The sequence below is a fragment of the Bufo bufo genome, chromosome 7 (genome assembly GCF_905171765.1).
Source record: "Bufo bufo chromosome 7, aBufBuf1.1, whole genome shotgun sequence".
Taxonomy (NCBI): Eukaryota; Metazoa; Chordata; class Amphibia; order Anura; family Bufonidae; genus Bufo; species Bufo bufo.
Genome location: NC_053395.1, coordinates 217,045,153 through 217,057,941, shown reverse-complemented (window position 1 = coordinate 217,057,941; position 12,789 = coordinate 217,045,153). Strand labels below are relative to the sequence as shown.

Below are 12,789 nucleotides of genomic sequence, written 5' to 3'. Positions count from 1 at the left end.
ATGGTCCTGCACCGCGGAATACAAGGTATTTCCATTGATCCCTCTCTTTCATACATAATTATGTATGTTTATATAATAGACACAATGTCTCGATACTTGAACCCCTGAGGAAGCCGGCATTTGCTGGCGATACGTGTGGGGATATTTCCTCACCTGCACAATCATGTTTGCCTGATATTGAATCAGATAAGTATCTAGTGCATACATCTTTGATGCCATAATCCTGTATCTTTCATTATACTCTGGCGGCACTTTGTTGTTTATACTCTATTTATACAATGTGTAGGTTTGTGTGTCGTACATACCTGTAATCCACACATGGGTGTATAATTGTATACAATTGATTTTAAATGTCTTGGATCTTGTATTTTTTCAATAAATGATATACTTTTTCGAGGTGCGACCTTGACTTGCGGTATTTCTTTTTTCTTGGTTATATTTCATACATATTCTCGTCCTCATTGATGCTGACCTACCATCAGGGTCTCAGGACTTACCTGTAGGTGAGGGACCCATCGATCCTCCTTCACTCGCCAATGATAGGATCCGTCGACTAAAGTTTTTCACACCTGCCCAGACAACTGCATCTTACATCCAGTGACATCATAGCACTGAGGCAGTGATGTCATCAGTCGCAGATCTACTTGCTTTTCGGCAAAACATTGGGGGTGCAAAGAGCACCGCACGGACCCATGCCTTGCTCTAAAGCCAACCACAATGGTGTCGATTCCCAGAAAAGATGTGAAAGTGCCAGCCATGGTGTCCCCATAACATGGGCAGTCACAAATACCATGTAACAGTGCCAGCTGCAGGGCACCCGAAACCGTGGGGACTATGGAATGATGCGGGAGACTGTGCTATCCCATACAGCAAAAAAAAATAAGATGATGCCTACCGTCCTGATGGCCTCCGATAGGTGAATGGTAGCCTATGGATAAGCCTGGCGCATGCGCCGGTAGCATACAGAAAATGAACCCTGCAAATGCAGTGTGCAACCACCCTTGCATGGGTCAGGTAGATGGGCACAGACAGGCATACAGGAGGGTGCGAGTCCAAGCCTCTGATTGCTGTCATGATGACAGTGACAACATGTGCCCGGCCCGGAGTGGTGGAAAAGTCTACTCTTCGAGGAAGCCTCCCCTTTATCCGGCCTTGGAAGACGAGGTTGCCGACAGTCCTCTGGGCACTTGGACAAGAACTAGAAATCGGCACCAAGTGACGTGACTCGGCGCCCGTCACCTCTACAAACTTTACACCTGCCAAGACACAGCGCCTGTGAAACATGAGAAGAGTGAAAGCGTGAAGTGAGCGCAATTACCTGGCTGAGATCACCGGGCGTGGACATGACGGAGGGTCATCAACCATGTCCCCTGCAGAGTCTTCCTCCTACGGGGTCTACTCCCAGAGCCGGGTGGTAGCCACGGTCTGTGCCATCCTCAGGGATGATGAGCGTGCACTGCAGGAGCTGCGGCCAGTGAATGGCATCTTTTAGTTTACATACTGCTGCTAAGACAACCAGGAGTCAGCTGAACGATTGGAATTGTCCCCGGAGGGGCTGAGGAGGGGGGGTGGACACTGGGGGCGTGACGACATTGTGCACAACGACCTGCATGCACCACATACAACCAATGACTGTCTGCACATTTCAGGCATGTTGGGAGTTGTAGGCTGACGAGAACAAAGGCTGGAGACTACTCAGATACTGTAACAGACTATCGTTTTCAAGATCTCGGCTTGCTGTCAGTGAATGGGAGCCTTCTTGTTTGTCCGACTCAGGTGCGAGGCTCGTTACAGTGTATCAGAGATGATAAAACTGAAACACATAAGGGGGGATTTATAAAGGGGACCTCCAACCCTGGGAAGCCCTGTTTATATGGCAGGGCAGGATGCAAAAGTTTAACCAACAAAAAATAATTGTAGACTGTAGACTGTAAAAGTCTCACCTATGGCTGGGTCCAGCATTGAGCGCCCTTCTCTTCCACCCCCCCCCCCCCCCACTTCGCGCTGAGGCCATTGATTGGCACGTAGACAACACATCGCACTTCCAGTCCAGTGGGCACGAAAGCGGAGGAGAAAGGAGCTGGAGCGCTGGTGTTGGATGACACTTTTCTTTTTAACTTTTGCATGCTGCTGGCCATATATACCAGAGTTCCCACGCTCGTAGAACCGCTTTAAAGGCACATGCACATGGCCGTATTTTCTGTCCGCATCCGATCTGCATTTTTTGTGGATCCGATGCGGACCTATTCATGCGTCCTCTCCATGTGGATTGACAGGGCCAAGTGTCATGTTTACACTGCATGGACCTGTCAAAGTGCAGAGGACGCAGCAGTTGCAGACAAAGCAGAGCCTCTAGGTGTAACGGTAACGCCCCTGTTGCTCCTACAGGCTCATTTGCATATATCAAAACTTCCATTTTCTCAGCAGTGCGGGCACATATGAACGTGGGACCAGCACAGATGCCTTCAGTGCACATGTCACAGGTCAGCCAGTGTCATAGGTACAAAACTGCTGACAGATGCCCTTTAAGGGGCGTGCCCCTCTTGTTACTGTGGTGCATCTGATGCCAGTGGAGGCGAAATGAAGGTCTTTTTCCCATAAGCCATAGTGAATATGTCATCGTCTGTTCAGTGAAAAACCGATGGTTGAATCAGTTTTGTCTGCGATTGCCTTCAGTGTTTCCGTTTTTTCCGTCCAGATTGCATCCATTTTTCACACACAATTAGGTTTCGTGCACACGACCGTTGTGCGTTTTGCGGTCCGCAAAACATGGATGGTGTCCGTGTGCGGAACGGCACGGACAGCCTTTAATATAACTGCCTATTCTTGTCCGCAAAGCGTCTTCAGTTTTTCACAAAAGCTCCATTCATTTCTATGGGAGACAGGACGCCATGAAAAACACACACTATAGATTAGAACATGTCGGATTTTCCTGAGATCAGTGAACAATGCTCGTGTGAACAGACCTATTGAAATGAATGGGCACGAGATTGGTTTCAGCAGGAAATGAACGCGGGGTAATCCCCGGCTCCGGCGGCTGACGTCAGGGCTAATGCTCGGTAAACACATCAGCCTTGATGCCTGGAATTTCTGTGTTGCTGTTTTTCCTGGAGAAGAATGACTCTGCAGTATGTATCACCGAGGACACGCTCCACCTCCACGCCCGCAGTTAGGGTCTGTTCACACTGCGCCTGCAATGTATGTCAGAGATATACACGATTGGAAGATTTCCTGATGTATGCCACCGCACAGGCACAGGGTGGCATCCAGTGACCACAGGTTACCATACTATATGGGGGCATACATTTATTACTGTGTGCCTCTGGATGCAGAGCAGAGTCAACTGTGTAAACGTGAAATGCATGGAGCGCCCGTCTGGCATCCAGAGGGTGATTGGGATCCTATAAATACATGTGGGGTACCAGCTGGGAGCTTTCCGGACGCATAAGCCAAACACAGTATGGCTTATATGGGGATCATGGTGCAACTACAAACTACACTGTAAATGCACTACAATGGCATAGAGATAGGACTGGGGACTGATAGGGGCCCTGCTAATGAACCTTTTTTCCCCTTCTTGCTGTCGCATTAGGCTACCTGCAATTACCACTAGGGGGAGCTCACTACATACAGATTTACACTGTTACCTGCAGCCACCACTAGGGGGAGCTCACTACATACAGATATACACAGCTACCTATGGCCACCACTAAGGGGAGCTCACTACCTACAGATTTACACTGTTACCTGCAGCCACCACTAGGGGGAGATCACTACATACAGATATACATAGCTACCTGCAGCCACCACTAGGGGGAGCTCATTATATACAAATATATATACCTGCAATCACTACTAGGAGAGCTCACTACATACAAAGGGCAGCACGGTGGCTCAGTGGTTAGCACTGGTGCCTTGCAGCGCTGGAGTCTACATGGAGTTTGTATGTTCTGCCCGTGTTTGTGTGGGTTTTCTCCGGGAAGTCCGGTATCCTCCCACACTCCAAAGACATACTGATAGGGAACTTAGATTGTGAGCCCCATTGGGGACAGTTGGATGCTAATGTCTGTAAAGCGCTGCGGAATATAGTAGCGCTATAGAAGTGCATAAAATAAATAAACATATCTACCTGCAGCCGCCACTAGTGGGAGCTATGTACAGATTACACAGCGACCTGCAGTCACCACTAGGGGGAGCTCACTATATACAGATTATACAGCTCCTGCAGCCATCACTAGAGGGAGCCCACTACATACAGATTATACAGCTCCTGCAGCCATCACTAGAGGGAGCCCACTACATACAGATTATACAGCTCCTGCAGCCATCACTAGGGGGAGGTCACTACATACAGATTATACAGCTACTGCAGCCACCACTAGGGGGAGGTCACTACATACAGATTATACAGCTCCTGCAGCCACCACTAGGGGGAGGTCACTACATACAGATTATACAGCTCCTGCAGCCACCACTAGGGGGAGGTCACTACATACAGATTATACAGCTCCTGCAGCCACCACTAGGGGGAGTTCACTATATACGGATTACACAGCTACCTGCAGACACCACTAGTGGGAGCTGATTATGTACGGATTACACAGCTCCTGCAGCCAACACTAGGGGCTCACTATATACAGCTTTACACAGCTACCTGCAGCCACCACTAGGGGGAATTCACTATATACAGCTTTACACAGATACCTGCAGCCACCACTAGAGGGAGCTCACTGCATATAGATTTATACAGCTCCTGCAGCCATCACTAGGGGGAGCTCAGATTAGCCCTCTTCGAGTGAATACTGATCACAGCCTATGACAGGAGTGGTGCTGTATATGGAAGAAAGCAGTCATGGTTATCTTTATTTTAATACAGCTCATTTAAAGGGACATTTATAGCATATCAACAGCAGTGAGACCTGCGCCATTCTCCAGAACGGGGGTAATGTCGTCCTATCCGGTGAGGAGGCTGCTGCATCTACAGTGGATATATAAAGTCTACACACCCCTGTTAAAATGTCAGGTTTCCGTGATGTAAAAAAAAATTAGACAAAGATAAATCATTTCAGAACTTTTTCCACCTTTAATGTGACCTATAAACTGTACAACTCAATTGAAAAACAAACTGAAATCTTTCAGGTGGAGGGAAGAAAAAAATATAAAAATAAAATAATATGGTTGCATAAGTGTGCACACCCTTAAACTAATACTTTGTTGAAGCACCTTTTGATTTTATTGCAGCACTCAGTCTTTTTGGGTATGAGTCTATCAGCATGGCATATTTTGACTTGGCAAGATTTGCCCACTCTTCTTTGCAAAAACACTCCAAATCTGTCCGATTGCGAGGGCATCTCCTGGGCACAGCCCTCTTCAGATCACCCCACAGATGGTCAATCGGATTCAGGTCTGGGCTCTGGCTGGGCCATTCCAAAACTTTAATCTTCTTCTGGTGAAGCCATTCCTTTCTTGATTTGGATGTATGCTTTGGGTCGTTGTCATGCTGAAAGATGAAGTTCCTCTTCATGTTCAGCTTTCTAGCAGAAGCCAGAAGGTTTTGTGCCAATATTAACTGGTATTTGGAACTGTTCATAAGTCATGTGGATATTTGATTATAATCTAACTAATTATATACAATCATTAACTACTAAAAAGTACCTTAGATGTATTCACTTACTGGTGTGACAGATGGTTACCTCATAATATACACACAAAGATGCCGCATGCTAATGAGCTGATTTGAGTCCAGCGTGATGTCATTGAGTCCAGCGTATATTTAATTCAGAGCTATAGCCACTCCCCTGCCCACCTGCTGCTGATTCATATGGAAAAAAACTGTCAATCAGCAGCAGGTAGGCGGGAAGAGTCAGAAGCTCATGAATATTCAGGACTCATCATTATGAGCTGGAGCTTTTCAATACAAGATGTTGGCAGATTGACTCGGTCAATTAAAGAAAGTGACCCAGCATTGTGCTAAGAGAATCAGTCACTTATTTATGTTGCCCTTAATTAGGACACCATAAAACTGGTGACAGGTTCTCTTTAACTAAGACCCCCAGTTCCAGCTAAAGAAAAACAGCCCCTTGGCATGATGCTGCCACCACCATGCTTCACTGTGGGGATGGTGTTCTTTTGGTGATGTGCAGGGTTGTTTTTGCGCCAAACATATCTTTTGGAATTATGGCCAAAAAGTTCAACCTTGGTTTCATCCGACCATAACACCTTTTCCCACGTGCTTTTGGGAGACTTCAGATGTCTTTTTGCAAAATGTAGCCTGGCTTGGATGTTTTTCTTTGTAAGAAAAGGCTTTCGTCTTGCCGCTCTACCCCATAGCCCAGACATATGAAGGATACGGGAGATTGCTGTCACATGTACCACACGGCCAGTACTTGCCAGATATTCCTGCGGCTCCTTCAATGTTGCTGTAGGCCTCTTGGTCGCCTCCCAGACCAGGTTTCTTCTCGTCTTTTCATCAGTTTTGGAGGGACGTCCAGTTCTTGGTAATGTCACTGTTGTGCCATATTTTCTCCACTTGATGATGACGGTCTTCACTGTGCTCCATGGTATATCTAATGCCTTGGAAATTCTTTTGTACCCTTCTCCTGACTGATCCCTTCTAACAATGAGATCCCTCTGATGCTTTGGAAGCTCTCTGTGGACCATGGCTTCTGCTGTGGGATGCGACTAAGAAAATGTCAGGAAAGACCAACTAGAGCAGCAGAACTTTATTTGGGGTTAATCAGAGGCACTTTATATGATGGCCGGTGTATGCTGACTCCTATTTAACAGGATTGTGAATCTGAACACAGCTACATCCCCAGTTATAAGAGGGTGTGCACACTCTTGTTTCTATGGGAGTCGCAGTCTGACTGTTTCCCATAGAAGTGAATGCAGCGAGCTACAGATGGGGTACAGACACGCTGCAGGGAAAATCCACAGCAGATCTGGGAGAAATCTGCCGCTGCAAGGAATACCCAAAACTGTCTGGATTTTGCAGCGATATTGATGCTGGAATCGCAGCAGGTCTCTGCATGGTAAAGGGGAAGGCGCTGGTAAAACCCACAGCATGAACCGAAACCCCGCAGGTCTCCTGCAGCCGGTGGAAGACATTTCTGACATCTCGTCCACTTCGCTGCTGCTGTAAATTCTGCAGATTTTCTTGCATCCAACTCCGCTGCGGAGGATCTGCAGCATTTACTCCGCGTGTGGACATATCCTCGGGGTGCATCTGTACAGAGGATATTACAGCGTGGAAAATCCACCTTGGATTTTCTTGTGCATCTGCATTGAATCCCCAGAGGACCTGCACGTATCAGACATTTATGGCACATGCCTGGGACCGGAGTAACCCTTTAGGGTACGCCCACACACAGTATTTTCTGCTCTGAAAACAAGAGATGCAGAATCCGCATCAGGTATTTTGGGATAAATCCCCCCCCCCCCCCCGATGCCTGAACACAGTTTTTGGTGTGACTTTGGTGAGGATTTTCATTCCCGCCCATTTTCAATGGGAATTCTAGACACGGATTCCGCATCAAGAATGTACAGGACGCTACTTTTTTCTGCGATGCGGCTTTCAAAGAAAAACAAAAGTGCGATGTGGTTTAACATGTGGATTCTGCAGGTGTTTTTGGTGTGGATTTTAGCTGCAGAATCCATGTCTTTCTCTGTGTGAACCCAGCCTTACAGTGCCAGCGAAGTGGAGGAGGCTTGGAGAAATCTCATCACCACACTACGGTGTAAATTAACCTGCGGTGAAGATTTTAAATCCGCAACATGTTAAAGGGCATCTGTCAGCAGTTCTGTACCTATGACACTGTCTGACCTGTTACATGTGCGCTCAGCAGCTGAAGGCGTCTGTGTTGGTCCCATGTTCATATGCCTCTCCCCTCATGACCCCCCCTCCTCCGCCCTCTCCCCTCATGACCCCCCCTCCCTCAGGACCCCCCCTCCTCCGCCCTCTTCCCTTAGAACCCCCTCTCCCCTCAGGACCCCCTCTCCTCCACCCTCTTCCCTTAAGGACCCCCCTCCTCCGCCCTCTCCCCTCAGGACCCCCTCCTCTCATGACCCCCCCTCCTCCGCCCTCTCCCCTCATGACCTGTTACATGTGCGCTCAGCAGCTGAAGGCGTCTGTGTTGGTCCCATGTTCATATGCGTCCGCATCGCTGAGAAACATGATGTGTTAATATATGGAAATGAGCCTCTAGGAGCAACGGGGGCGTTACCATTACACCTAGAGGCTCTGCTCTCTCTGCACTTAGATTGACAGGGCCAGGAGTGATGAGGTTTACTCTGCTGGATTTTCTGTGATTCTGAGGTCGCGGCCGCGCTGTGACTTCATTCAGTTCCGTTATGTTTCGAGGCGGCACAATACTCTTCATGGACAAACACGCTGTGTAGCCGCAGCCTTACCGCCAAATCAAGGCTATAAAAAAAATAAAAAATCACGTGACAGCAAATCGCCAAGTAGTCCCGGCCTATATAGGTGATCCAAAAGGCGAAACACATCGCACAGACATCAGAGCGCTGAAATTTGCCTATAAAAACACTGACAAATCGCAGGAAAATCACACTTGGTGCGTATTGTGGTCTACGATGGCAAAATCGCGGGCATCTCACAACCAAAAATACAAAGTCGGAGTCTTTGAAGCTGCGGTTGTGTCACATCCTGTGTAACGGAACAGCCCCGGTGGCCCTCAGTAGATTCGCAGTCTTCACATCACCCTGTGGCCCCTGCAAAAAGCGTCCCCCCCAACCTCAGGACCCCCCTCCTTCGTCCTCTTCCCTCAGGACCCACTTTTCCTCAGATCCCCCCCTCCTCCCTCAGGACTCCCATCCTCCGCCCTCTCCCTTCAGGACCCCCCTCCTCCGCCCTCTCTCTTCAGGACCCCCCCTCTGCCCTCTTCCTTCAGGACCCACTCTTCCTTCAGGACCCCCCTCCTCCGCCCTCAGGACCCCCCCTCCTCCGCCCTCTTCCCTTAGAACCCCCTCTCCCCTCAGGACCCCCCTCCTCCACCCTCTTCCCTTGGGACCCCCCTCCTCCGCCCTCTCCCCTCATGACCCCCCCTCCTCCACCCTATCCCCTCATGACCCCCCCTCCCTCAGGACCCCCCCTCCTCCGCCCTCTTCCCTCAGGACCCCCTCTTCTCCACCCTCTTCCCTTAAGGACCCCCTCCTCTCATGACCCCCCCTCCTCCGCCCTCTTCCTCCCCTCACTACCCGCACCCCCCGCACCCCCCGCACTCCCCGCACTCCCCGCACTCCCCGCACTCCCCGCACTCCCCGCACTCCCCGCACTCTTTCTCCCCTCGGTCTCTTCCACAGACTGGAGTTGTTTTGCTCCACTTCCGGCTTCACGGAATTCCTCCGCTGACGTCATCAGTCTCCCAAGATGGCGGCGGACAGTGATGTGAGTACCGGGCAGCGGCTCCCGACATCTGTCACTGCCTGTCATGTCCGAGTGTGAGAGTGATGACCCCGGCGGCTGTATATACCTCACCTGTGTGTATACATGTACTGTGCGGGGTATATGTACTGTATGTATGTGACGTGAACCCTGTATATACACTGTATGTATGTGACGTGTACCCTGTATATACACTGTATGTATGTGACGTGTACCCTGTATATATATACTGTATGTATGTGACGTGTACCCTGTATATACACTGTATGTATGTGACGTGTACCCTGTATATATATACTGTATGTATGTGACGTGTACCCTGTATATATATACTGTATGCATGTGACGTGTACCCTGTATATACACTGTATGTATGTGACGTGTACCCTGTATATATATACTGTATGTATGTGACGTGTACCCTGTATATATATACTGTATGCATGTGACGTGTACCCTGTATATACACTGTATGTATGTGACGTGTACCCTGTATATATACTCTATGTATGTGACGTGTACCCTGTATATACACTGTATGCATGTGACGTGTACCCTGTATATGTACTGTATGTATGTGACGTGTACCCGGTATATACACTGTATGTATGTGACGTATATCCTGTATATATACTGTATGCATGTGACGTGTACCCTGTATATATATACTGTATGTATGTGACGTGTACCCTGTATATATACTGTATGCATGTGACGTGTACCCTGTATATACACTGTATGTATGTGACGTGTACCCTGTATATATACTCTATGTATGTGACGTGTACCCTGTATATACACTGTATGTATGTGACGTGTACCCTGTATATACACTGTATGTATGTGACGTGTACCCTGTATATACACTGTATGTATGTGACGTATATCCTGTATATATACTGTATGCATGTGACGTGTACCCTGTATATACACTGTATGTATGTGACGTGTACCCTGTATATACACTGTATGTATGTGACGTGTACCCTGTATATGTACTGTATGTATGTGACGTGTACCCGGTATATACACTGTATGTATGTGACGTGTACCCTGTATATACACTGTATGTATGTGACGTATATCCTGTATATATACTGTATGTATGTGACGTGTACCCTGTATATACACTGTATGCATGTGACGTGTACCCTGTATATACACTGTATGTATGTGACGTGTACCCTGTATATATACTGTATGTATGTGACGTGTACCCGGTATATACACTGTATGTATGTGACATATATCCTGTATATATACTGTATGTATGTGACGTGTACCCGGTATATGTACTGTATGTATGTGACATATATCCTGTATATACACTGTATGTATGTGACGTGTACTCTGTATATACACTGTATGCATGTGACGTATATCCTGTATATGTACTGTATGTATGTGACGTGTACCCTGTATATGTACTGTATGTATGTGACGTATATCCTGTATATACACTGTATGTATGTGACGTCTACCCGGTATATGTACTGTATGTATGTGACGTCTACCCGGTATATGTACTGTATGTATGTGACGTATATCCTGTATATGTACTGTATGTATGTGACGTGTACCCTGTATATACACTGTATGTATGTGACGTATATCCTGTATATACACTGTATGTATGTGACGTGTACCCTGTATATATACTCTATGTATGTGACGTATATCCTGTATATACACTGTATGTATGTGACGTGTACCCGGTATATGTACTGTATGTATGTGACGTGTACCCGGTATATACACTGTATGTATGTGACGTGTACCCGGTATATACACTGTATGTATGTGACGTGTACCCGGTATATACACTGTATGTATGTGACGTGTACCCTGTATATACACTGTATGTATGTGACGTATACCCTGTATATACACTGTATGTATGTGACGTATACCCTGTATATACACTGTATGTATGTGACGTATACCCGGTATATACACTGTATGTATGTGACGTGTACCCTGTATATGTACTGTATGTATGTGACGTGTACCCGGTATGTACACTGTATGTATGTGACGTGTACCCTGTATATACACTGTATGTATGTGACGTGTACCCTGTATGTATGCTCCCGGTATAACCTGTAACCTCTCTCTTTCTCAGCCCGAGTCGGAGGTGTTTGAGATCACTGACTTCACTACGGCCTCAGAATGGGAGAGGTAAGTCCTCACTACAGATCACTACTGTTTTCTTTAGGCCTCATGCACACAACCGTACTGGCCGTGTGCACTCCGTATCATGGCAGCACTACGGAGTCCTTTCCGGGGGATTTCGGTCTGTGCCTCCGCACCTTGAAAAAATAGAACATGTCCTATGTTTTGCGGTGCGGAGCGTATCTTGCGGATTACGGACCCATTCAAGTCAATGGATCTGCATCCGCAAACGCTGTGCACACGGATGCATAGATTTGTATGGGTCCACGGAAGTATAGGACATTGAAGTTTATTTTTGCAGAGCTGCGGTACGGAATAACGGACGCTGACAGCACACGGTGTACTGTCCGCATCTTTTAAAGGACTATAGAAATGAATGGATCCGCAGACCTTCCGCAAAATTGCGGAACGGGTGCGGATCCGTACATACGGTGGTGTGAATGGGCCCTTATGAAGAGGGGTGAGTCACAAATTTGGCGCATCTGTGGCAGTCCGTGCGCCTGGAGTAAAAACTACGCGGTCCCTGGCTGCTTCCAGGAGCAAATGTAAGTACATTTCCTGTGGCTGGAGTCACGCCGCCACCCCCCCCCCCCCCCTGCCTCTGTCACGCCCAACTGGTGTGCAAGGCGCAAAACCGGCCATGGGACAAAATATTGTCGAACGGCCAGAGAAAAAAGGGAACTTGTGTCACTTTTTCGTCTAAAAATGTCTTAAGTCCATTAGCTCCTTTCGAAAATTAAAGGTGCAATCTGATTGGTTGCTATGGACAACTGCCTTTCACACTGGCGTTTTTGCTGTATCCGGCAGGGATCAGCAAAAACGCTTCCGTTATGGACTGTCTGCATCCGTTATGGACGGATCCGGTTGTAATATCTGTAACATAGGCAAGACGGATCCATCATGAACTCCATTGAAGGTTAGTTTTTTATTGTGTCAGAAAAAACGGATCCGTCCCCACTGACTTGCATTGGGGGTCATGCCGGATCTGTCTTGCTCCGCATCCCAGGACGGAAAGCAAACTACAACATGTTGCGGTTTGCTCTTCGGTCTGGGAGCGCAACTAAACGGAACGGAAAGCATTTTGGAGCATTCCGTTCTGTTCAGTTCAGTTTCGCCCCATTGACAATAAATAGGGACAAAACGGAAGCGTTTTTTCCGGTAATGAGCCCCTATGACGGATCTCAATATCGAAAAACTAAAACACTAGTGTGAAA

The 12,789-nt window shown here is 47.6% G+C and overlaps 2 protein-coding genes across 15 annotated transcripts in view; one reads left to right on the top strand and one right to left on the bottom strand.

Moving 5' to 3' along the window:
- Positions 1-1,463, bottom strand: part of MAP3K19 (mitogen-activated protein kinase kinase kinase 19) — a 47,845-nt gene extending 46,382 nt beyond the window's left edge. The window contains exon 1 of the mRNA XM_040440532.1: positions 1,319-1,463. Within this exon, the coding sequence (XP_040296466.1) occupies positions 1,319-1,345 (27 nt within the window). The 5' untranslated portion in view covers positions 1,346-1,463. The remainder of the gene's footprint in view (positions 1-1,318) is intronic.
- Positions 1,464-9,314: 7,851 nt separating this feature from the next.
- Positions 9,315-12,789, top strand: part of RAB3GAP1 (RAB3 GTPase activating protein catalytic subunit 1) — a 103,772-nt gene continuing 100,297 nt past the window's right edge. For 13 of the 14 annotated variants that reach the window (XM_040440543.1, XM_040440542.1, XM_040440544.1 and 10 more), the window contains exons 1-2: positions 9,454-9,498; positions 11,526-11,581. In XM_040440543.1, coding sequence (XP_040296477.1) covers positions 9,469-9,498; positions 11,526-11,581 — 86 coding nt within the window. In that variant the 5' untranslated portion in view covers positions 9,454-9,468. Of the gene's footprint in view, positions 9,407-9,453; positions 9,499-11,525; positions 11,582-12,789 lie in introns of those variants that run through there. The other variant, XM_040440547.1, reaches the window with a different exon arrangement.